General features: G+C 57.5%; 1 protein-coding gene across 2 annotated transcripts in view; it reads right to left on the bottom strand.

The window, feature by feature from the left end:
- The window catches only part of TLN1 (talin 1), a 135787-nt gene that overhangs the window by 26810 nt on the left and 83312 nt on the right, over positions 1–25665 (bottom strand). For both annotated transcript variants that reach the window (XM_077816565.1, XM_077816566.1), the window contains exons 18-42: positions 24720–24887; positions 23749–24043; positions 23062–23228; positions 21620–21748; positions 21048–21161; positions 18177–18290; positions 17776–17910; positions 17534–17662; positions 17230–17332; positions 16549–16757; positions 16233–16352; positions 15369–15566; positions 14358–14497; positions 9452–9545; positions 9134–9223; positions 7907–8029; positions 7369–7512; positions 6669–6830; positions 6350–6490; positions 5837–6018; positions 4889–5021; positions 3866–3967; positions 3558–3728; positions 2506–2655; positions 186–287 (exon numbers count right to left, since the gene is read on the bottom strand). In XM_077816565.1, coding sequence (XP_077672691.1) covers positions 186–287; positions 2506–2655; positions 3558–3728; positions 3866–3967; positions 4889–5021; positions 5837–6018; positions 6350–6490; positions 6669–6830; positions 7369–7512; positions 7907–8029; positions 9134–9223; positions 9452–9545; positions 14358–14497; positions 15369–15566; positions 16233–16352; positions 16549–16757; positions 17230–17332; positions 17534–17662; positions 17776–17910; positions 18177–18290; positions 21048–21161; positions 21620–21748; positions 23062–23228; positions 23749–24043; positions 24720–24887 — 3615 coding nt within the window. The remainder of the gene's footprint in view (positions 1–185; positions 288–2505; positions 2656–3557; positions 3729–3865; positions 3968–4888; positions 5022–5836; positions 6019–6349; positions 6491–6668; positions 6831–7368; positions 7513–7906; positions 8030–9133; positions 9224–9451; positions 9546–14357; positions 14498–15368; positions 15567–16232; positions 16353–16548; positions 16758–17229; positions 17333–17533; positions 17663–17775; positions 17911–18176; positions 18291–21047; positions 21162–21619; positions 21749–23061; positions 23229–23748; positions 24044–24719; positions 24888–25665) is intronic.

Here is a 25665-nt window from a genome sequence, read left to right on the forward strand (position 1 = left end):
ATCACACCCAGGAACCGCTGGCCCTGCAGCATCAGCGAGCCAGCCCAGTGCTGCCCTCGCGTCCCTGGAGAAGGCCTTGCAGGGACTCGTGCAGCAAGGCTGCACGCGGCCCCTGCCATCTTCCCCAGACAGAGAAGGGGTGAAATGGGGAGGCCCAGAAGTCACTGTCTGCCCCCAACACTCACCATCTCCTGCACCGTCACTGCAATGGCCTTGGCTGTCTTGACCATGGTGGTCTGGTAATCCACAAAGGTCCCCTCCGGCTCCCCCATGGGCCCCTCATCCAGCTGCCAGAGAGAGAGTGAGCGCCATTAATGGGATTCAGCCTGCTCACCACCTCCCTGAGCACCCCCCGGCAGGCAGGATCCCACAATGCCCCAGCCTGGGCCTCCCACCACATTTCTCCAAAGGCTTCCCCGAACATGCCCTCCCTGGACTGTGCCACTGGGTACCGTGGGCAGCCTGCTCTGGCTGGACAGAGGGGCGCGTGGCCCTCCCTGCCCCTCCTCATTCTCAATCACACTCAGTGCCAGGGTCATAGCCAAGTCTGAGGTTCATAGGTTCCAAGGCCAGACAGGACCATTGTGATCATCCAGGCTGACCTCCTGCCCCGAAACAATTCCTAGAGCCCATTGCTTAGAAAACCATCTGATCTTGAGTTAACTGTTGTCGGTGATGGAGAATCCACCGCCCCCTGGGTAAGTTGTTCCAATGATTAAATTACTCTCCCCATTAAAAACGTACCCCTCATTTCCAGTCTGAGTTTGTCTCGCTTCAACTTCCAGACACTGGATCATGTTAGACTTTTCCTGGCTAGACTGAAGAGCCCTTTAGCAAATTTCTGTTCCCCATGTAGGGACTTACAGACTGGCATCAAGCCGCCCCTTCACCTTCCCTTTGTTAAGTAAACAGATTGAGTCCTGTAGCCTTTCACTACGGATGTGTGTGCATAGCCCCCGCCTCGGCCCGTGGTAGTGCTCTAGACCAGAGCTTCTCAAACCGGGGGGCACAGAATGTATTCCGGGGGCATGAGAAGCCACTCTGCCTTTGGAGCTGGGCGGCTGGGGAGTGGCAGCCGCTGGCTGGGCACCCAGCTCTGAGCAGCGGAGAAGGGTGGCAGCAGGGGGTGCTGAGGCTTTGATGGATCCCAGCCAGGAACTGATGTAATTCCTCCTCCGGCCGCCGGGGGCGCTGCGCTTTGGGAGCCACGTGGGCTGCCCCCTGGCCCTGGGGTTCCCGCTGCTGCCGGGTGGGTCCCTGGCTGCTCTGGTGGGTCTGGGCTGCTCCGAGCCCCTCTGCCCTTGAGCGCCCGCCCCCTCTGCCCGCAGCCAGCCCCCGCCTCCAGCCACCCCCTGCCCTGCCCGCAGCCAGCTCCGCACCCCCTGCCTCCAGCTAGCTCTGCCCCATGCCCCTGTCTGCAGCTGGCCCCACGTCCACTGGTGCCCTGCAGTTCCCAGGGCAGTAACCCTGCACACCTGCTTCAATGAGGGGGGCAGGGAGCAGCTGGGACCCACACATGTGCACACCCTAGGATGACTAGGCAGCAAGTGTGAAAAATCAGGACGGGGGTGGGGGTTAATAGGAGCCTATATAAGAAAGAGACCCCAAAATCAGGACTGTCCCTGTAAAATTAGGACATCTGGTCACCCTAGCACACCCCCAGGGAATGGCGGGGACCCACACCTGTGAAACGGAGCTCATTTCTAGGTCAGGCCCATCTTTTTAACAAAGAACTTTAGGCAGAGTTAACACACCCGTATTTTCCCGGCCTTGTCCACTTTTTGGTTCTTAAATCGCCGTGCGGGAGGAATTTTTGAATTTTTAAAATTCCTCCCGGGAAAATACAGACGTATGGTAACCCTGTTGGTACAAAAAAATACATACTGGGGCACATCCCTACATCAGAACTTTTTATAGAGAACCGATCGTTAAGATTTTGGCAGCTCATCACTGGCCGTATATGTACTTGTGTGGAGGGAGCGGGTGGAAACTACAACAGACACAAGGAAGTGGGCACAATCCAGTCAATTTGAGAACCACTGCTCTAGACAGCTGCGTGGACAGCACTCTGCAGCTGGGGCTTGGGCCCCCCTGCCCCCGAGGACTCAAACCCCAAGCCCCTGCCCCAGCTTCGAAGGCTGACTGCATGGCGATCTGTCGGGCGCGAGGGCGAGCCCCACTAGCCCACGTCTGTTGATCCAGGCTGGCACCCCTGCTACCACAGGCTGCGCAGACGTAGGCTAAGGTACGTTTTCCAGTCCTTTAACTGCTCTCAGGGCTCTGCTCGGGAAGGAGTAGCGCCTGGGATGGGCCCATCTCATGCCACGTGACGGAGGAGGCAGGGACCCCAAATCCACCCAGCACTTTATCCCTGAGCCTGTGGGCAGAAGTCCCTGGATTCTAGGGCACAAGATGGCAGCCATCAGGAAACCGCACCCGTCCCTGCCCAGGCCAATCCTTCCCCTCCTCTCGGCCCCTCGCTGTGCATTCTATGCTCCCCCTTGCCTGGTTTATGGCCTGGGTGATGGAGTCCACCATGCCCCCGACGACCCCGGCAGCGCTGGCAGCCTCATTGAGAGTGGTGGTCAGGTCCTCCACAGCTTCCTTCATCATCTGCACCGCCTCCTCCAGGGCCTCCTGTGTGTGCGCGGCTTGCTGCAAGCACAGGCCTGCGTCAGGCCGAGGCAGCCACCGGCAGGGTACGGTGGCGGATGAGAACCAGTGACCGGGAGCACTTGGGCCTGTGCTCACGGAACCCTCCTTGGTCGCCTCCCATGCACCCGCCCCAACGTCATGTTACACACACTCGTTGCTGGGGACATGCCTAAAATGCCCTACTGCGGGCCGCCCTGCACAAGCGCCCACCACCCCAGCACAGGCTCTCACCTGGCATGTGTGCCTGAAATCACACACCAATGCAGCGTGTGAGCCTCGCATGGGCCAGGAGGGATTAATGAGCCGTGGTGCGCTCTACCAACCCTGCCCCTCGCCCCTGCATGAGCGGTCAGGCATGGAGGGGGCAGTAAAAGTGGGGAGCTGGCTCTAAGGGCTGGGCAGTGACCAGGAAGAAAAGCAGTCTGGCTGGGCCAGCAGCTGACTGAAGGGCTGGCCTGCAAGAGGCAGGGCTGACCCTGCCTGTTAGTTTGCTTTGCTACCAGGAACCCACTGGCAGGCTGCAGCTGGGGCCTGCCTGAAAGGAGGCGGCTGAAAGCTGGGCCCAGGAGGGCAGGGATTCCTTTGGTTCGTGTTTATGTTGGACTTCGACTTGGGGATTCTCCAGACTGGGCCAGCCTCCCAGTGACTGGGCCGGGGGCTAAGCTACGCGTGCTGAGGTGTCCACTGGGGAAACTGAGGCACAGCTGGTGCAGTGGTGCACTGCACCATGAGGGGTGCACAGGGATGGCACCACTGCTACACACGCGCACACACGCAATACGAGACCCTGCTGCAGGTGTGCACACAACTGGAGATGGGCTGCACCACTCCTCCGCCCCCACACTCAGACATGCTTTGGGCAGCCCCCCTCCCGCTCTGGAGGGAGTGCCTCCCGCTCGCACCTTGGGGTTCCCGCCGGCCTCCTTGGCCGTGTACAGCATCTGCAGGGCAGACTCGGACAGCGTCTTGGTCTGGTCCAGGAGGTTCATCTGCTGCTGGTGGTTGAGCGTCTTGGATGCAGCACCGACAGCGGCCAGAATGAGCGGCTCGAAGTACTGAGCCATCTGGGACACCTGGGGAAGAGCAGCATTAGTCCCAGGGCGGACTGAGGCTAGTCCTCCTCGCCAGGCGCCCCAACGCAGGCCCCATCCCCCACGTCCAGCAGGCACAGTACCTCCTGCCCCAAGGCACCCCGGCTCCAGTCCGTTACCTTGTGTCCCAGCTGCGAGGCCTCTGCTCTGGCAGCACTGGCCACAGGCTCAATCAGATTGCTGATCTCCTGAACAGCAGTGATCATCTGGTTGTGCAAAGCCTGGGGGAGACACCGAGAAATAAGGCTGCCCCACGGCCAGGCCCTGGGGGCTGGAGTCACAGGGCCTGGCCAAGGGACCTAGAGGGGGAAGGGGGATGAAAGCCCAGGCTACTGGCCTGCCCCAGGAGCAGGTGGCAGTGACTTGGTCACCGGACTATCCCAGCGGGGCTGGTTTGGGGGCTGAGAAGTTAGACCCCCAACCAGGGGTCTGTCTAAGCCACACCCTTTGGCATGTCAGGGCAGCCAGGCTGGTGCTGGCCACTGCCTGCCCTATACAATGGAACCCCGCTCTACGTGATCACTGGGGTGCACAAGTGTGTGACCACGTGCCCCACACAGGAGGGGGCAGTTGGTCCCCAGAGTCACTTGGCAGGGACCCAAGAGAAGGGCAGGTCCCCGTGGGAGCCGCTCTGCAGGATGCCCGGCACCAGTCACACAGGGCGGGGAGCCAGGCAGGGGCTGCGGGGAACTAGTGTGTGACCGCCAAATCCCAGCATCTCTCATGGCAGCAAGGGGGGGCTCAGCCAGGAAGCAGCCGCTGCATCTGCCCTAGGGACAATCCCGGGATCTGTGGGGGGTGCAGGCGCAAGGCAGGGTTCCAGGAATGCTGAGGGAGCAGAGCCCCCACAGGGGTAAGGCAGATTTCCAGACTCTGTGCTGAATTTAACAGCAGTTCGGTCAGTTTCCCCAGGCGTCAGGCTCCTGCTAAGAAGGGGAGCCCCTGACTTTGGGGGGTGAGGCTGTGCAGGGAGCTCTCTCTAGAGAGCAGCCCCCAGCCCCAAGCATGGCAGCCACTTGTCTCTGGCCTTTCCCCTAAGAGCAGGGGACAGAGGCACCCTGGCTGAGAGGGGCTGGGAGCAGCCTGTGCTGGGGGAGTACAGAACCCCCAGACAAAGGACCCATGCTGCCCCCCAGACTCACCTCCTGGGAGATGCCCTCTCGGGGGGCCAGCTGCTGGCTGATGGCAGCCAGGGAGGCCTGGTCCACATCCCGCATGCACTTGTTCAGCACCTCGATGGCCTCGTCGCACTCCCGCTGCCCGGGGGCCTTATCCCTGTGTGACAGCTCACTATCAGCAACGCCCGGGCCAGGACAGAGCCTCAGCTTCCCCCAGGGCAGAGTGCAGGGAAGCCACGGCCCAGGGGAAGGCCAGGCTAGCACCCCAGGCTGTTCACCCCTCCATTGCCTCCTCCCAGAGCCACGGGGAACCCAGTCCCAGGCCCACCCACTGGGCAGCTGCCCGTCCTGAACCAAGACAAATGGCCCCAGCCCTGCTGCGCGGGAGCAGGAACAGGAGCATGGTGCTGGAAGTGTTCATGGCTTTCCTCCAGCTCCATCCCAGCATGCATCGCTGCACTTCACTCAGACTGGTCTCCCCATCTCCGGGCCAGCACGCCGCCATCATCCTTCCTTGCCCAGTGGCTGCTGTGGACACTGCCAATCACACCCTCCTTTTCCTGGGCTCCCATCTCCCTGTCCCCTCCCACACAGATCCCTGCTTCAGTGCCTGGAATGCCTTGTTCCCACCCAGGCAGGCGCTGCCCAGCCCTGGTGCACAACCGGCTGCCACAGAGACGCCCAGCAGGGAAATGGCTTGTGAGTCCTGGTCTGGGCTCTAGCAGCAACGCCCCATGAGGTGAACGTGGCTGCTGCCCGTTTCGGAGCCCAGCTGCCTGCAGACCCAGGCAGACGACCCTGCGTCCCTCCCACTTGTGGCATGTTTCCAAGCTTGGCTAGAGGCTTTGCGTCTAAACGAGATCTGAGCCGTGGCCCCAGGATCCCCAGCCCAGCCCGCAGCTCCAGGCAGCTTGGCAGCTGAGAGGAGAGCAGACTCTGGAGGTGAGACCCCAGCAATCGGCCTGCACTCACCGCATGTTGGTGATCAGCTTCTTGATGGAATCAGAGACGGTGCGGGAGTGACCGGCCAGCACCGACCACTTGGGCGGGTCCTTGGGGTTGACAGCCAGAGAGCGGGCTGTCTGGATGAGGCCTGCCGAGCTCTCCAGCATGGTCTTGGCAGAGGTGATGATGGGCTCCATGGCTCTGCGCCCCTGCCAGGGAGAGATGATGGCCTCTGTGACCCAGAGGCACTGCCTGCTCTCTGCAATGAAGTCCCCCTGTCCTCAGCAATCTCCCCTCCCCCTCCAATTCCCCCCATATCTGACCTCATCACCCTCTTCCCATATCCCCTCCAGTTCCCTGAGACCTACCCCATCCCCCCGCCCACACACCTGATCCAGGAAGCCACCCCAATCCCATCCCCCAGGGTCTAGGGCTCTCGCAGTCTGAGCTAGGAAGAGGCAGTCCCTGACACCACCCATGCCCAGTGGCTGTGAGCCCCGTGTAGGGCACGCTCCATGCCTGCCCCGTGGCAGCTCTCACCTCAGGGCTGATCTGGGCAGGGATGGTAGCGAACTCTGGGTTGGAGGCGAAGGCTGTCAGGTTATCCACGGCCTCAATGAGGGGGGCGGTGGCTGCCCGGCATCGCTCCCGGTTGTCCTCGTTAAAGGCTCCGTCCAGCGCCTGAGACAGTGGGAGAGACCAGCTGGTTACTGCAGTGGGCCCAGACGCCAGCCCTGCTGCCCCCCCCCCCCCACATGCCCCTGCTGCCCACTCCCCAGTGCGGTCGCCAGGGACCCCCTGAGCAGCCAGCCAAGGGGGTGATGCTTCTCTCCCACGTCGCGCAGGGGCAGAGAGGTACCTTGATGGTCTTGACCAGGTTGGCCGTGCTGTTGGCCACCTCCTTGGCGGACTGGACGAATTGGCGCTTGGCGACGGGGTTAGCGGTGCGGGAGGAGGCCAGGCGGCAGGTGTTGCACAGGGCTGAGGTGTGCTTAGCTACGATGGTGGCGGCCGATAGCACCTGCAGAGAGGGGCAGGGGTCATGCGCCATCCTGTCCAGCCCTAGATCCCAGCTCCAACCCCTCCTGCCACCAGGGGAGAGGGGCCTCCCTGCACTTCCCCGCCTCAGCCCTGCCCGTCCCCGTGTCCTGCTCCTCCCACAGAGCAGAGACTCCCTGTACCCTGCTCCCTCACCCCCACAGAGCAGGACCAGAGGGGTCACCCAGCATCCACTCCTGGACCAGCCCCCCACAAAGTGGGGACAGGAGGTGCCTGGAGTGCCCATTGCCACAGCCCCATCGAACTCCCAGGTGACAGACAGGGCCTCGCTGAGCCAGCAGGGACCCACGCCCGAAGTGCCTGGAGCCGTGTCATTAGCCAGCTTGGTTCTGGCCCCAGCCACAACACTGGGCTCTGCCTCCCAGTCACAAACCCCCAGGGCTGGTGCCACACCATGCCCAGCACTCAGCCCTTCCAGCTGCTCCTACGTTCCCTGCCTGTGAGGGCGGGAGGGAGCCTGGTGCCCAGAGAGTCTGCTCCTTCCCAGTGCCCTCACTCACCTGGGACTGCGTGCAGGCCGGGTCCACCAGGTTCTGGCAGGCCATCTGGATTGCTTGGTTGGCTCTGGCAAACTGGGTGGGGTCCACTAGGCCCTGCTGTCCGGCCTGGCTGTTAGGGTCCGAAACAGCCACCAGATAGGCAGCCTGGGAGCACCAGAGAGAGGGGAGAAGTTGGGAACAGAATCAGGGCCAGACAGGCCTAGCAGTCGGGGGTGAGGCAGCGTGGGGAGGGGCTCTGGGGGATGGCACAGGGGGTGAGGGGTGGGGAATGAGGCAGCAGGGGGAGGGGCTTTGGGGGGATGGCCCACAGGGGAGGGAGGTGAGGCAGTGCGGGCAGGGGCTCTTGGGGACGGCGCGGGGGGCAGGGAGAAGGGCTCTGGGGGACGGTGGGAGTGGGGACAGGTTTGGGGACACAGGTGGCAGTGTAGGGAGGGGCTCCAGGGCACGCAGTGGCCATGCAGGGACGGGGGCTCCGGCAACCGGCCCCAGCGCTGTTGCGAGGGCCTGAGGCCAAAGGTTGGGCTGAGGTCTCTCTCACCTGAGCTGCGGCCTCAGTGAACCCGCAGAGTGCCTTGGAGGCTGTGCTTATCGATTCCCCGAACTCGGGCAGTTTGCTGTTCTTGGCATGCTGGGAAATTCCAGCCATGGCTTCGCCCAGAACCTGCCGGAGAGAGAGGTGTCCAGACACCCCACAATGCCCCGTGAGTGAGCATGAGATGGCTTGGCGGGGTGGACAGAGAGACAGACAGACACGCTGCCCCTGCTGTGTCCAAGGTCCACATTGTCCAGCCTTCAGCACCACCCACCTCTCTCTGCTCACATTGCTCATACCATGGCCCTGGGTCCTGTTCTGACCACCTCCCTCCTCTGCCCCCCCATCTCAAGGGCATCACGTTCAGGCTTCCTCTCCTCCCCGTTCAGGCCCTTCACGGCTCAACTGGCCCCACTCACCCACTCTTATGCCATTGCCCCCCTGCCTGGCTACTCCTTCCACAAACCTCTCCACTGCTCTGGGAGGCCAGACCCTCTCCCCTTGTGCCCTGATGGGAACCAGCCCGCTAATGTGGGGCTGCGAAGAGCCCAGGAGGAGAGCTAGGCCTTCAGCACAAACTTCTCTGCAGAGGTCTTATCCCTCCCTGCACTACATGGGTGGGTGGGGTACCAGGCACACTGCAGGCACTTTGGGGAACAGCAGGGACAAGATGCCCTGGATAGAGACAAGCAGTCCACCTAGAGGAAACATGCGTCCCTGCCCTGGAGCTCAGTCAGGCCATGGGACCAGCAGCCCAGACCCTATGTTCAATGGGTGGAAGGGGTCCAGGCACCCAGGAGCACAGAGTAGGGGAGACCTCAGACACCGACTGGCATGAGGAGAACAGGAGAAAAGCCTGCCCGGCACTGCGACTGGCCCAGGCCACGAATGGCCAGAATCCCAGAGATGTTGGTCTCTGCACAAGAACCCGAGCCCCTGGAGCATTCCCCTGGGCAGGGCCCTAGAGAGACCTGGGCAGCCAGGGACAGGCAGAGACAGCACGGGCGAAATGGCATACGCATGGACATAGAGTGAGAGCAAGTCACTGCACCTGTCAAGCAGGAAGGAGCGGGAAATCAGCTGGGAGTGACTAACTCAATGGGCCTTCCCAAACAGACACCAATACCCACCCTCCCCCACCAAGCCCCAGCTCCCCACGAATCACCCACCCGCTCCTCCCCCCGATCCAGCTCCAGCCACGTGCCCCCTGTGCCTCCATATCCCCAGCCTCACCTTGGAGTTCTCCATGACGCTGTCCAGGCAGTTGAAGTAGGACATGTCATTGACGGCCTGGGTGGGGTTCTCCAGCAGCTCCCGCACCGTCTGCAGGGGGAGACGTGTCAGAGTGAGCAGTGGGGGGACTGAACAGTGAAGCTGAAAGTCCCCCCTTATCCTCCATTCCCGAATGTTCAGAGCCACAGCCAGGCCCCCACAATGTGATCAGTAGGAAGGGCTCAGGGATATCATGCTCCGCACCACCCGCAGTGCGTCCCCCTGCCTCGGGCGGCCCCAGCTCTCCCAGTGCGTCCCCTGCCTCGGGCTGCCCCTCACCTCCAGCTCCCGCAAGGCATTATCACACTCCTTCTGGCCCGGAGCCTGCTGGGTGCACATTGTGATCAGCTGGTTAATGCTGTCGGTCACGGCCCTGCAAAAACAAGGGGGTACTTTTCATTCTGCCAGATGGAAGCAAGACTGCTCCCCCGACCTCACCGGGTCCACCAGCACAGGCCATCATCCGCTTCCCAAAGCTGGAGTAACTATCCCTACTGTGAGCACCAACAAAACCCTCACTGGACGAGTAAACTGGCCCAGCTGGACGCAATTCTCCGACTGCTACAACACTGGGATCCTGCACGACATCTCTATTGATATGATAGGCATCACAGAAACCTGGTGGAGTGAGGACAATCAATGGGACACAATCATTCCGGGGTACAAAATATATCGGAAGGACAGAACAGGTCATGCGGTGGCTGTGTGTGTGGGGAGGGGGGGGAAGTGGCACTATATGTGAAAGAAAATGTAGAATCAAATCAAATAAAAAATCTTAAATGAATCCACATGTTCCATAGAATCTCTATGGACAGTAATCCCGTGCTCTAATAAGAATATAACAATAGGAATCTATTATCGACCACCTGACCAGGACAGTGATAGTGACGATGAAATGCTAAGGGAGATTAGAGAGGCTATCAAAATAAAGAACTCAATAATAGTGGGGGATTTCAATTATCCCCATATTGACTGGGTACATGTCACCTCAGGACGAAATGCAGAGACAAAATTTCTAGATACTTTCAATGACTGCTTCTTGGAGCAGCTGGTACAGGAACCCACAGGGGGAGAAGCAACTCTCGACCTAGTCCTGAGTGGAGCGCAGGATCTGGTCCAAGAGGTAACTATAACAGGACTGCTTGGAAAGACCATAATATAAAAACATTTAACATTCCTGTGGTGGGAAGAACAGTGCAGCAGCCTGACACAGTGGCGTTTAATTTCAGAAAGGGGAACTATACAAAAATGAGGGGGTTAGTTAAACGGAAATTAAAAGGTACAATGACTAGAGTGAAATCCCTGCACGCTGCATGGACACTTTTCAAAGACACCATAATAGAGGCCCAACTTAAATGTATACCCCAAATTAAAAAACACAGTAAAAGAATTAAAGAGCCACTGTGGCTTAACAACCATGTAAAAGAAGCAGTGAGAGATAAAAAAAAGCATCTTTTAAAAAGAGGAAGTCAAATCCTAGTGAGGTAAATAGAAAGGAGTATAAACACTGCCAAATTAAATGTAAAAAGCTAAAAAGAAGTTTGAAGAACAGCTAGTCAAAAACTCAAAAGGTAATAACAAAATGTTTTTTAAGTACATCAGAAGCAGGAAGTCTGCTAAACAACCATTGGGGCCCCTGGACGATCGAGATATAAAAGGAGCACTTAAAGACGAGAAAGTCATCGCAGAGAAACTAAATGAATTCTTTGCTTCAGTCTTCACGGCTGAGGATGTTAGGGAGATTCCCAAACCTGAGCCATCCTTTGTAGACGACAGATCTGAGGAATTGTCACAGACTGAAGTGCCATTAGAGGTGGTTTTGAAATTAATTGATAATCTTAACAGTAACAAGTCACCGGGACCAGATGGCATTCACCCAAGAGTTCTGAAAGAACTCAAATGGGAAACTGTGGAACTATTAACTATGGTTTGTAACCTGTCCTTTAAATCAGCTACTGTACCCAATGACTGAAAGATAGCTAATGTAACGCCAATATTTAAGAAGGGCTTTAGAGGTGATCCTGGCAATTACAGACCGGTAAGTCTAACGTTAGTACCGGGCAAATTAGTTGAAACAATAGCAAAGAATAAAATTGTCAGACACATAGAAGAACATAAAAATTGTTGTGCAAAAGTCAACATGGTTTCTGTAAAGGGAGATCATGTCTTACTAACCAATTAGAGTTCTTTGAGGGGGTCAACAAACATGTGGACAAGGGAGATCCAGTGGACACAGTGTACTTCAGTTTCCAGAAAGCCTTTGACAAGGTCCCTCACCAAAGGCTCTTACGTGAATTAAGTTGTCATGGGATAAGAGGGAAGATCCTTTCATGGATTGAGAACTGGTTAAAAGACAGGGAACAAAGGGTAGGAATAAATGGTAAATTTTCAGAATGGAGAGGGGTAACTAGTGGTGTTCCCCAAGGGTCAGTCCTGGGACCAATCCTATTCAAGCTATTCATAAATGATCTGGAGAAAGGGGTAAACAGCGAGGTGGCAAAGTCTGCAGATGGTACTAAACTGCTCAAGATAGTTAAGACCAAAGCAGACTTTGAAGAACTTCAAAAAGATCTCACAAAACTAAGTGATTGGGCAACAAAATGGCAAATGAAATTTAATGTGTATAAAAGTAAAGTAATGCACATTGGAAAAAATAATCCCAACTATACATACAATATGATGGGGGCTAAATTTAGCTACAACTAATCAGGAGAAAGATCTTGGAGTCATCGTGGATAGTTCTCTGAAGACATCCACGTAGTGTGCAGCGGCAGTCAAAAAAGCAAACGGGATGTTAGGAACATTAAAAAATGGATAGAGAATAAGACGGAGAATATCTTATTGCCCTATGTAAATCCATGGTACACCCACATATTCAGATGTGGTCTCCTCATCTCAAAAAAGATAGACTGGCATTAGAAAAGGTTCAGAAAAGGGCAACTAAAATGATTAGGGGTTTGGAATGGGTCTCATATGAGGAGAGATTAAAGAGGCTAGGACTTTTCAGCTTGGAAAAGAGGAGACTAAGGGGGGATATGATAGAGGTCTATAAAATCACGAGTGGTGTGGAGAAAGTGAATAAGGAAAAGTTATTTGCTTGTTCCCATAATATAAGAACTAGGAGCCACCAAATGAAATGAATGGGTAGCAGGTTTAAAACAAATAAAAGGATGTTGTTCTTCACTCAGCGTGCAGTCAACCTGTGGAACTCCTTGCCTGAGGAGGTTGTGAACGCTAGGACTATAACAGAGTTTAAAAGAGAACTGGATAAATTCATGGAGGTTAAGTCCATGAATGGCTATTAGCCAGGATGGATAAGGAAGGGCGTCACTAGCCTCTGTTTGTCAGAGGGTGGAGATGGATGGCAGGAGAGAGATCCCTTGATCATTACGTGTTAGGTTCACTCCCTCTGGGGCACCTGGCGTTGGCCACTTTCGGTAGACAGGATACTGGGCTGGATGGACCTTTGGTCTGACCTAGTATGGCCATTCTTATGTTCTTACCAAAGCAGCTTACTGTGGTTCACAAAACCATTTACAAGCTGCCACCAAGTCCCTCCCAGGAGGTTGTTACAAGTCCCACGCTCCCTGCCTGGGTGAGGAGTGTGCAGAACTCCTCAAGCAACATGAAGCAAGTGGTGATTCAGATATTCCCACGTGTCTTTAGACGACGTGAACATTTCTAGCAGAGCAAATGAGAGCAGGGTACCATGGAACGGAACACGTGATGTCCAGCTGCAAAGGGCACCATGAGAGAGGCTGGTGCTGCTCAGAAGCCTCCAGCTAAGTGCCAGTCTCTCCGGACAGCTTTGCTGCCACCTGGCACACACCGCAGAACTGGATAAGGACAGGAAGGCTGAAGGAGAGGCGAAGAAACAACGGTGGTAATACAGACAGCACTACCGAAGGAGACTCCCAGCCTTTCCCCGAAGCAGAAAGAGAACGGGTGATCCAAAACAATGCCAACAGGTACATCTCTCCTGAACTCCTGGAGAACCTGGGAAAAGCTATGGCGATCCAGCTTCGTATCTAGAGTCAGTCAGCAGAACAAAACACCTGAAATCTGGAGCAGAGGAAAAGCAACAGCCTTGCCAACACCTGAGAAAGATCCCTGACTTGCCACCACGTACTGCCTCACCTCTCCGCTAAGCTGCTGGTACAAATATCCCTCGCAGAGTTGCCCCCACCCTCGCTATCCCGAGTGCGGATCAGGCAGGTTTCAGATCAAACTGAAGTGCTGGCACTCAGCACCGGCCCTGAAAATGGCTTCCAGGCCCGGCAGACCACAGGTGCGGTATTCCTAGATTTTCCTGCTGCATAGGACAGGATCTGGCACACAGGCCTCCTGTGCAAACTGTCACTGGTCCTACGGAAGTGGGTTGTCTGACTGTAGGCCTGTTGCTGAGAGGCAGCTGGTTTCAAGGTTCACTTGGACAAAAACACAGCTTCTGGGAGTCCAACAACGGTCTATCCTCAGGGCCCAGTTCTATCACTGACACTTCCAGTGACCATCCCAGCACCACTCCCCGGAACTTTATTTACACAGACCACAGCTGTCTGGCAGTGCTGGACACGGACTGCAAGCGTCTAGAAGTCCTGAACGCTACGTGACTGAGACAGCCTAGGGTTGTGGAAGGGGGAGACTTAACCTAGTACCAAAAAAACAGTTTCAAGCTGCTTCCACCTACACCAAAACAGCCAACGAACAGCTTCTTGGAGGGGGACAGGCTGGTCTATGACCCAGAGCCTGTGTATCTAGGTGTTATGCTGGCCTGAACCATGACTGTCAAGGACAACTTCACCAAGACCTCACTGAAAATAGAAGAAACAAACTGAGGACTAGCCAGCTAGGTCTATGTGGGATGCCCAGGCGCAGACCCTGCCTTGTGTTGTCCTGGAGCAGAGTCCGTCTCCCCACTGTGGCATTAGCGGACACACTGATGAATGAAGCCATACGTGCAGGCTGCACCCGTCGGCAAGGGCTGCCTGGTCTCTCGTGGCCTTGTACGATGCCCTTCCCCCAGCGATTCAATGGCTCAGACAGACTGTCTATGTAGATGCAAACACAGTATATACATACAGGGTGCTCGATTGCCCAGCCAGAGGGCCCGGCACTGCAGCCACTCGCCCATCTCCCCCCACGGGGCTGGTCAGCAGGGCACTAGACTGTGAATGGCATCTCCTACCGTGCAGCAGCCGCCAGCTGGTTCTTGAGGTTGGGGGCAGTGGGGTCTGCGGAGAGCGCCTTAGCGGCCAGGAGCAGCTTGCTGGAGGACATAGAGATGCTCTTCAAGTTCGACACCACCTGTGCCTGGTCCTCCTTATTCTGCAACCAGCCAAAAGAGCCACCAGTCAGCCTTGCAGGTCACTCAGCCAGCTCCACTCAGCCACACCTCCTGGCTCTGCCCACACCCCCAGCAGCCTCTGCCAGGCTCAACCCACCAGGTGCCCTCCCCAATTCAATCAGAACTTACTGGTGCCCTCTACCACCAGCCAGCCACCCCCTTCCCAACTCCACAAACAGCCGAACTGCCAGTCAGCTAACCCAGCAGTCACATCCCCATCTGGCCCAGGCACTGAGTAGCCAGCCAGGCACTGCATCAGCCTCTCACACCAACCCCCCAGCCATCCCACCTACAGCCAAATGGCTCTTCAGCCACCCGGCCAGGCACTGGGGAGCCAGCCAATCCCCCAGCCAGCCACTGCATCAGCCACCCACACCAACCCCGCAGCTAGCCAAAGACTGTATCAGCTGCTCACGCCAACCCCCCAGCCACCCACCCACCCAAGCCAAACCGCCAGCCATCCCACCTTCCTGCCAAATGGCTCTTCCGCCACCTGGCCCAGACACTGGATAGCCAGCTGACCCCCCCCCCCCACCCAGTCACTGCATCAGCCACTCGCCAACCCCCAGACTAGCTAGCCACTGTACCAACCAACCACACCAACACACCAGCAATCCCACCTATCTGCCAAACACTCTTCAGCCATCCAGGCCAGGTACTGACTAGCCAACCATCCCCGGCCACTGTAACAGCTGCTCACCCCCCAGCCATCGACTGCCAATCAGCACAGCTGGCCAGCCGCTCACCCCACCCAGACACCTATTGTACTAATTGCTCCCGTAACCCCCTTGCCAACCAACCCACCCATTAAACACCCCCTGGGCTGGTCAGCAGCAAGGCGCCTGCTCTTACCGGGGACTGGCCAGCCATCTCCACGCCAGCCTCCAGAAACTCATTGAAGTCCTGCCCGAATTTGCCGGAGGACTTGGCCAGGTCTTGGGGGGTGCCCCGGGAGGCCTGCACCAACTCGTTGGCAGACTGGTTCAGCCCAGCTGCTGCCTGGTTCAGCTGGCTCTGTGCCTCCTGGAAGCTCTTGGTGCTGGGTGGGAGCTGGGAGCAGAGACAGAGGGGTTGTGAGGGGGCGACACGGAGGAGGCGGGAGGTCATGGCCACAGGCATCCAAGCCCTGCTCCCTCTGGGCAGTGCAAGGAGCCCTAGAGATGGGGCACATCAATTCCAACAGCGGGGCTGGCAGCAGCAGAGAGAGAGCCTGCCAGCGCCCACAGGCTGCCACCGCCTGGCGTGCCAGGAGCATGTCGCTGTGCCAGGCAAAGCGGCCATGCTGCTCAGACTGAGCAGTGCCTAGCCAGGCGGGGCACTCGCCGCTCAGCGGGGGGCTTAGCAGGGTACCTTGCTCCTCGTTCAGGGAGCTTCCCACTGAAAACATCCCCTGAAATGTGGCCCAGGGGGCATTCATAGAATCCTAGAATACCAGGGTTGGAAGGGACCTCAGGAGGTCATCTAGTCCAACCCCCTGCTCAAAGGGGCCCCCCGCAGGACTTGGGCTGGGCACTTCAGACCGCAGTCTTCTTGGTGCTGTGAACGTGTCGTTGGGGAGGCGAAGTGGGGCTGAACCTTGGAGAACGGGTGTCAGAGTGAGCAGCCAGCTCACGTGGGGTGGGGGCCCCTCCTGGACTGGGCTGCAGGGAAAGATCGATCCAGCCCCATGGTGAGAGGGATGCAAGGAGCATCTCCAGCTCATCTGGCTGCACTCACCGACTGGGCCAGCAGCTTCTTGCTGGCCTCGCTCACGGTGCGAATGGCGGCATCCACATCCCGCTGCCCCGGGAGGCAGTTCACGCAGCGGTTCAGGGCCTGAGACACGGCCTTGGCCACCTGCCAGGAGAAAGGGACAGCCAATCACATGTGCACACGCCTGCTCCTCCGTGGTACCCCCTTCCCCACAGACCTGTCCCTCGAGCGTGAGTGGTGGGCACCTTCCCTCAGCCCCCTGCTGGGGGGATTGGGGCTGGAGGGTGCTGCTGGCTCTCGGGGGGGCCAGGTTGGGGGACGCTGGGGGCCCCACACTCACCTGGGCCAGGCGCTGCTGGCTCTCAGGGTCGCCCGGCTTGCCCACACCCTTGCGTGCTTCCTCGATGAGGTTTCCGGCTTTATCCATGACGTCGCCAGCACACTCCAGCATGGCACTCTGCACCTGGGGGTCGGACGTGTTGGCCGCAACGCCGCGGGCAGCCTGGCTGAGTGAGCGCAGGGCCTGGGCCACATCCCGGGCAGCAATCCCTGGGAGAGACATGAGCCACTGACCCAGCCTGCAGGGAGCTTCCCTGACCCACAGTCACAGACATTGGGGGAACCCCTCCCCTGCTCAGACATCCCTTGTGCAAGCAAGGATCGGCCTCTGTCTTCAGCGGCCCAGAGCCGTACAAGCCTTCCCATTTCTGGGCCACAGGGCCGGCCCCACCTCTCCCCCGTTTCTTCCATCCGGGCCCACATGGCTGGCCCCTTTCCCCTGCCTCTCCCATCCAGGCCAGGGGGCTGGATGGTATTCTTGCCCACAAGCACTGGCCACAGCCGTTACATTTGCCTTCCTGCTGTCACCCTACACTGCCACGACAGGCTGTCAGCCCCAACGTGAGCCACTGAGGGCACGTGCGCACAGCACCCATCACCGGGGCAGGGCTGTACAGGGCCACAAACAGAAGGCAGGCCTGAGCCTGCTCCCCTGCCCCTTTGGAGGGCTCTACCCTGGTACCTGTATAGTTCTCGTTGCCCTGGGCCACCTCCCCCAGCAGCTGGGCGATGGCGGAGCTGACGGCCTTCGTGCTGTTCCCCAGGTCCTGGGCGCACTTCTCCATCTGGGGGCAACCAGAGAGGGTTCACCCATCACCCCACAGGTCACCCCGCATCCTCATCCCCTCCCACTCCTTACCCCAGCCCCCACGCACCCATCCTCTTACCCCCACTGCCCATCAATCCCACCACCATCTCACAGCCCACCCACTGTCCCTCCTTCTACCTGGCCACCCACGCACCCATCTACCTCCTGGAGCCCTTACCGTCTCCCCCGGTAGGGGCTTGAGCTTGCCATCTCTGGCAGCAGCCTTGGCTTCCTGTAGGTCTCGTTCCAAGCTCTGCACCATGCTGAGCGCCGAGTCTATCTCCAGGGGCCCACAGGTCTCCTGAGCCTGCAGCAGCAGAAAGGAACTGAGCCACATGGGCAGCAAACCCTGCTCCTGGCATCTCTACTCTCCTTTCTCAGTTAGTGCCCTCAGGGGCAGGCCAGGGAGGAGCCGCTTACCTTCTGGGCAGCTGTCCGGAGCTCAGCAAGGGCTGCGGCCAGGTTCTTGGCACACTGGCTGAGCTGCATGGCAGAGGCCTGGTCCGTGATGGTGGGGACAGAGGCTTTGGCTGCAGCTACCATCTTCCCACCAGGCTGTTGGGTGGAAAGGATAAACCATGAGAACAGGACAGAGGGCGGCACTCCCATCCCATGCCCAGCAGAGCCCCCACAGTCTGGAGGGGGAGGCAGGGAGATCCCAAACTCAGGGGATGGAATCCACATGTGCTAAGCAGACAGAGCCACTCAGCTTGCGACCAGGGTCAGGAGAGCAGAGGGTGAGGCCAGCCTGCACCAGAGACGAGGTGAGGGGAGTGCCAGGGAGCAGGATCCCGTGCCAGCAGCGGGAGCCTGGCTGGTACCTGCAGGAAGTTCTGGCTGGCCGCAATGAGCGCAAGCTGAGCGCTGGGGCTATCTGGCTGGGACTGGCTTCCTCGCACGCCCTGTACCAGCATCGGGATCTGATCTGCCACCACCTGCAACCAGACAGAAGAGTGAATCAGTAGGGAGCCCAGAGTGGGCAGCGGGACAGGGAGAGAGGGGGGCATGAGTGAAACGCACTGCAGGGTCAGGGAGTGGTCCCTACGACAGGCCTGGGGGCAGAGCTGGGCTCCCTGAGGACAGGCCATACAGAAGGGTGAGCTGGGACACACTGTGTGGAGAGCAGAGTTGGGACCCCATTCCCTTTCCCAGCCAGGAGAGGCCACTCCAAAGCAGGGACTCAGAGCTGAAGGCCAGGAAGGGACCAGCAGATCCCCTAGTCTTATCTACTGTGTGGCACAGGCCCTTGAATGCTGCCCTGGCCCCCCTGCCTGGAGCCCCAGAACTTGCGTGTGGCTGAAACAGCTTCTGGGAAAGGCAGCCAGGCTGGATCAAGAGACAAGAGATGGAGAATCCAGCATTGCCCACTGTGGGAGTTTGCTCCCAGGGTTAATCACCCTCACTGAAACATTTGAGCCTTATTTCTAATCTGAATGTGTCTGGCTTCAGCTGCCAGCCAGTGGCTTGTGTTCTGCCTATTTCTGTTAAGAGCCTTTTCTCCCTGGGGAAGGTAGCTACACACTGCAAGCAAGTCACCCCCTGACCTTTAAGCAGATTGAGCTCTTTGAGTCTCTAACTAGAAGACTCTTTTTTTTTCTTCTAGCCCTTGACTCTTTTGTGGCTCTTCTCTGCACTTTCTCCAATTTTCAATATTCTTTTCAAAATGCAGACACCAGAACTGGTCACAGGATCCAGAGTCAGTCTCACCAGAGCCACACACAGGGGTCAATTCACCTCCCTGCTCCCCTTTTTATACACCGCAGGGTCACATTAGCCCTTTGTGCCACAGCATCGCACTGGGAGCTCCTGGACAATTGTCCACTGGGACACCGAAATCCTTCGCAGAGCCACTGGTTCCCAGGGTACAGCCCCCAGTTCTCAGAGGTCTGGCTGCACTCTTTGCTTCTGGATGGAGAACTTGGCATTTGACTGTATTAAAACACATTTTCTTTGAGTGGGCCCAGCTTATGAAGTGACCCAGATCACTCTGTATGGCTGCCCTGTCCTCCTCATTATTCACCACTCCGCCAATCTGTGTCATCTGCAGATTTTATCAGCAGTGATTTTATACTTACTGACAGATCATTAATACAAATATCAAATAGTGTTCGGCCTAGAACTGATCCCCACAGAACCCCACCAGAAACTCCCCCATTCAATGATGATTCACCATTGACAACTACTCTTTGAAATTCACCAGTTAGCCAGATCTTAATCTAGTTAACATGTACTTTACTGATATAAGAGGGCTAATTTTTAATCAGAAGGTCATGTGGTACAAAGTCAGACCCTTACAGAGGTCTCAGTATATTACATCTACAGAGTTACCTCTCTCAATCAAACTTGTAATCCCAACAAACAATGAAATTGGGTTTGTTTGATAAGACCTGTTCTCCTCAAACCCAAGCTGGCTGACATTAACTATGTTCCTGCCATTCAATTCTTTACCTGTTGAATCCCTTATCACTTTTCCACCGTTTTGCCCAGGATTGAGGTCAGACTAAACACTTGACTCAAGCTCTGAAATTTCCCCAGTATTCTGAGGTTTATTATAAATCAAATCAGCAACGCCAGAGATCTCCTCAGCCAACTCTTCTAGGATGCTTGGGCGCAGGTTATCTGAGCCTGCTAATTTCAACAGATTTGTCCCTACTGGATGTTGTTGAACATCCTCCTTAGTTATTAAAGGACTAGAAAGTACTTCCTCTTCCTCGTGTGATACGAGTACATCGGCCGGCTTCTTACCAGATACAGAACATGTCTCCCTCTTCTGCATCATTCACTGTTTCACCATCTCCATTTACTAATGGGCCTATGCCACTGCTAGGCTTTATTTTGCTTCCGATAAGTGAAAAAATTTCTTACTGTCAGCACTGCCACCCATGGATTTCTCCCTGTCTTTAGCTTCCCTTATCAATGTGAACTTTACAACTTCTTATTTATACTGATTGCTATCTACTTCTCCTTTCTTCCAGTTGTTAATATATACATATTATTTCTAGTTGTTGCCTTCACTTGCCCCCTTAACCAGGACAGCCTTTTAACCCAAGTTGTCTTCTTTCATGATCATGGAATTGTGGCTTTTTGGTTATCTAATAATGCCCCCCAGCCAACCAGCGAGAGGGTGCTCCAAGAGCAGGGTCCTTCCCCATCCCTGCCAACCTGGGAGAAGCCATTCTGAGAGCAAGGATACCCCCCACAACCCTGGAGAAGTTCCTCCCACCCCGAAAGGAAGCACTCCAAGAGCAGGGACCCCCCACAATCCCTCCAAACTGGGAGAGGCTGCTCCCATCCCCCTGCCAACCTGCGAAAGGTCACTCAGAGTAGGGATCTCGCCCACACTGGGAGAGGCCACTCCCACCAACCCCCCCCCTATGTGGGGGGAGCCGCTCTGGGACCCCTAAGCAGCCCCAGGGCTTGGGCTGCAGGACTAAGATCCTGGCACCGCATGCTACCTCCCACAGTTGGCAGTGAAATGCTTCCCATGGGGCACTGCAGCTCCCCATGCCCCTTGGGGCTGCTCCTGTGCCCAGCTCTGACACCAGGGGGAGCACGGGCTCAGAGTGTGCCAATGTCCGGCGGGGGGCAGGGCAGCAGGCAGGGGAAGGGCTGGGTGAGGTGACCCTGCACTGCGACTGCTGGGACAGGGTGGGGCGGGACACGCAGGCGGCTGGGAATGCCCTGCTCCTTACCTTGCAGCTCTGCACCAGCTGCTGCTGCGCTGCTGGGTTCTTGTTGGAGGCAGCGGCATGTTGCGCGGCGGCAATGGTCTGCGTGGCGGAGGCTGCAGCCTGCTTGGCTGTGTGCTGGCAGGGAAGAAGCAGCAGGTCCATCAGAGCTGCCTGATGCTCAGGCTGCAGGGCACAGGGAAGGGGGCAGCCCGCCCAGCAACCCCAGCCCAGGGCTCCCTCCTGCAGCTGGCCCGCTGGCCCTGGGGCTCTCGCCTGACACTGGGGAGCAGGAACCGCCCTGTGCAGCTCTGGGGGCCTGGCCAGCACAGACCCTGCACTCAGGGACACCACACCCCAGCCAGCTGCGGGTGAGATGCAGACACCAGCAGAGAAGCTTATTCACAGAGCCACCCCAGGCCCTCTGGTCAGGGAGCCGAGAGCCCATCCCAGCGTGGCGCGTCGAGAGAAGGGGACTCCGTGAGGCGCATCGAGAGAAGGGGACTCTGCTCCAGAAAGCCCACTCCTTACAGGCTCGCTCGTCATCGGGCCCCTCTGCCCTCCCCGCCCCCTGGCGGCGCCCCCAGGCATCTCACCTCCAACTTGTGCACCAGCTTTTTCTTGATGGCATTCTGAGCTGCGGCGTTGGTCGCTATGCGGAGCCCCTCAGCTGCTTCCCGGAGCCGCTGCTGCTGCTCCTCGCTGTCTGGGTGGGCTGCAGCCCCCTGGGCAGAGCAGGAAAACCCATCAAGCCAGATGCCTCCCAGACGGCACCCAGCAATCTCCCCTACCCTGACAGCAGCGGCTGCATCTCACCCTTAGCAGCAGAGCCCCCCCCAGCTCGGTTTGCGCAATCCGAGCCCCGGAGGAGCATGATGCTTCTCCTGAAGTGGTCAGTAGTGAAAGCAGTATCAGCACCGCTATTCAAATGCCAGCATTAGGTTTCAGAGTCAACAGCCCTATTGAGATGCATGGAACCTGCAAAGAGAACCTCAAGGACTGAGAAACAGGAATCAGCCCCTGCCTGGGGGTAACAAGGGGGCTGCTGTTTTACAGCTTTGGAATCCCCTCTATGGTGTGGCCTACAAAGAGAATACCTGTATATGTTTATACGAAATACTGATATGTAAGTACGCCCAAAAATCTATTTCTTAAAAATACCCTTGACAGTCATCAAGTGAGGCTTAATACAATAGAAGTAAAGTGAAGTGCGACAATTTAAAGGCAAGTTAAGAATAAGTTCAAACATGTTTCGGTTCAAACTGGTCTTTACAAGTGTTTTAAAGTTTTAAAAAATGCTCTGTATATTATAGTTATTAATACAGTACTTATGCAAATTAAATTAAAATAATGCTTAATGTTAAATAGGCAATAAAAAGTATAAAATGTAATTATATTTGCAAAAACAAATAGAGTAAAAAGTAAATTTAATGGTAATGAATTAAAGTAAGTTATAATTAATTATATGTAATTTTAGATTAGGCACATACATCCATCTGCCATCAAAGCAATGTTAAAAAAATTCACCCCATTCTCCTCATTTAGGGGCTAACTGCCCCTAAACACATCATTTCATCTTAAAATGTAAGTATAAGGTTACCTTATAAGGCCTGCCTGCTTACCTAACTACTTAATGGAAAATAGCTTTTAACTTTATCACTCACTGTCACTCACAGCCGCCCCCCCAATGTAATTGTCTGTAACAGCCCCAAAAGCTCAAACCTTGAAACATTCAGTTTAGTTTACTTTTAAATTACTAACTACAGACATTACAGGGGCACTCAGGCCTGCAGATCTGCACAGAGCAGGTCCTGGGGTAGTTGTCTCTCTGCCCTATATGCTGAATGCCTCACAGGCCCTGCCCTGCCCTCCCCAGGCTGCGCCATGCTTGCCCTCAGCCTTAGAGCCGCAGCTACTCTCCGCTACTCCTGGCACCAGGTCAGGGCTGTCTGCCCTGCACGGGCCAGGAGCCGCACTGGATTTCCAAAGGAAATTCTAATCCTGCCTCCCCGCCAGCTCCGCCCAGAGTGCTGCAGACCTTCGCTGCCTCCACCATCTTGGCTGTGGCGTCGGCCAGCATCTTGGCGGCGCTTAGCAGCTTGCGTGAGTTCTCCAGGTCTGTCTCCCCCTCAGCGTCAGCTTTGATGGCATTTACGAGGTCGGAGGTTGCCTGAGCCAGAATACGAGCCTGGCGCACCATTTCCCCTGGGGACCAAAGGAAGAGCTGCCTGTCAGTAAGCCCTGGGCATCCCCCACTTGCACACCACACGGAGCTGCAGAGGGGTCAGCCGGTGCCCCCCCTCCCCAAGGCGGGGTCAGCCGGCGCCCTCCACCCCGTCCTGGACCGTCAGTCAGCAGGGTCAGTCAGCACCGCCCCCTGCACCCCTTGCAGCACTGTCAGCTGGCACCCCACACCCGCACCCCCTGGGACTGTGGCGGGGTCAGTCGGTGCTGCCCCCTGCATGCCCCGCAGCAGGGCCAGCTGGCACCCCCCGCCCGCACCCTCACTGGGAGCTCTTCATGTCCCTGCTGGTGCTGGCCTGCACCCCCTCCTAGGCCATGGCAAGGTCAGTGCAGGCCCGGCAGAGACGGACCCTTCACCTTGTGAGGTCACAGCGTGGAGCAGGCTCTAGGTCAGCCCCCTACGCACAGCCACAGTGGGCCACCACCCTCAAAGATGCGGTTACCCTGTGATGGCCTCCCCGGCCCCTCCCCGGCCCCTCACCTGCGTCGCCCATGGAGCTGAAGATGTTCTCGGTGACGTTGAGGATGGTGTCGGTGGCCTGGTCGTAGCGCCCGATGGGCTGCCCGCCGGTGGCATGCCGCTTGATGTGCTGCAGCAGGTCGTTCAGGGCCTGTGTCACTGCTGTGGCTGCCACCCCCACCTGCTTCAGCAGCTGGTCGTCGTCGGTGGCTGCCTGGGAGGCCTCCACACAGCCTTCTGCTGACTTCGCCACCAGCTTGCCAGCCTCAATCAGCTGCTCCTGGCACACAGGGGAGCTGATCGTGGGAGCCACCACCTGCAGGAGAAGGGAGAGACCACCAGCACCCTGTTACTGACCCCGGGCCTACGTCCGCCAGCAGTGCGGCACACACAGAGTTAATACTGCCCCCCTGGGTCCGGCACTGCAGCGCAGAGAAGGTTAATGCTCCCCCGCCCCGCACTGCAGAGGGTTAATGCTGCCCCTCCCCTCACTGGCACTGCAGCGCAGAGAGGGTTAATGCTCCCCGCACACACGCACACAATGCAGCACAGAGAGGGTTAATCCCCCCCGGGGGGTTCATTCAGTGTGTAAGGGCTTGGGGCACAGGGACAGTAACGGACACAACAAAGGCCACGGGGCAGGGAGCTCTGCCAGCCCTGCAAACCCAGGGCCAGCAGACAGAGCAGCAGCTCGGTGCATCAGCCCCAGGTCCCACTCCCTCCCATGATCGCGGGGCAGCAGAAGGGGCTGGGAGGTACCCAGGGCCCAGCCAAATTAGAGCGAGCAGCTGGCGGACACTGAGAACTGGCCCTGGGAGTAGCTCCCCGGGGCTGCCCAGCTGGGCTTTCTGAGCAGCTCTGCAGAGCGTGGAGCTCTCGCCTTTCGCACTATGCCAGCTCTGCAGCGCTGACCCGAGGGTGCTGGGCACAGAGCAGGGGAAGTGTGCGGGCAGGCAAGGGTTAAGCCACCTGGCTTCTGAGCCAGCTCTTACCTTGGTGCAGGCCACCAGCTGGGAGGTGGAGAGGGCGCACTGCGTTGCAGCCGCGATCACCTGGGTCTGCAGTGCCGAGTCCTCTGTCTTCTGGGCCACATTCTTGGCTTTCAGGACCAGCGCAGCAGCTGCGCTGGCCACGGCCTTAGCCAGTTGCATGAGCATGTCCTGGGGGGAGGCAGAGGATCAGTGCAGGCCCCGGGGCATGGAGCTGCAGGCCAGCTGGCAGGCCCACCCAGAACCTCGTGAAATATTCAACAGGGAAACAGGAGTTCGTAGGACCTTCTCATCTAACCAGCCCCAGGGAGGGCTCAGAGTCAGCAACACCTGCGGGCAACAGTGGGCACTGCCCACTGCGGGCTGCGGCCAGTACTGAGGCACGGCACATGCGGCAGACGCCGAGCAAGTGTCACCACCCGATGGGCACACCTCGGGTAACATCACCACCAGACACACTCCAGGCAACCGCCTGCCCCTCAGCAGACCCACGGCTCTGACAGCACACAACAGACAACCACCGACACAACACGCTGCAGGCAACACCAGGCAGCACACGCAGCAATCAACAACTCCACAACCCCCACACAGCGCTCCACACGCGGCACATGGCAGCCTGCAGGCACAGGCCACGAGGCCCTGGCCTTGCACACATGGCCGGCCACACCACACTCTGCCCTGGCAGTCCAGCTCCCTCACCCAGAGCCCCTGCTACAGACAGCTCCAGCCCCGGTAGGCCTTACCTCCCTTGCTCCTCAATCTGCTGCAGCCAGAGGCTGCTTTCCCCCGACCCATCACCAGTTCCAGCCACAATCACAAGCCAGAAGACATGCACCAAGCTCATTAGTTCCCAGTCCCAGTCACACCCAGATTAACTGTCTGCAGCAGAAGCGACCCCGACAGGAGAATGCGGGAGGCAGGAAGTGGATACACTCGGGTCTGGCTGCTG

Source organism: Eretmochelys imbricata, chromosome 5 (genome assembly GCF_965152235.1).
Source record: "Eretmochelys imbricata isolate rEreImb1 chromosome 5, rEreImb1.hap1, whole genome shotgun sequence".
In the NCBI taxonomy this organism is placed as follows: Eukaryota; Metazoa; Chordata; order Testudines; family Cheloniidae; genus Eretmochelys; species Eretmochelys imbricata.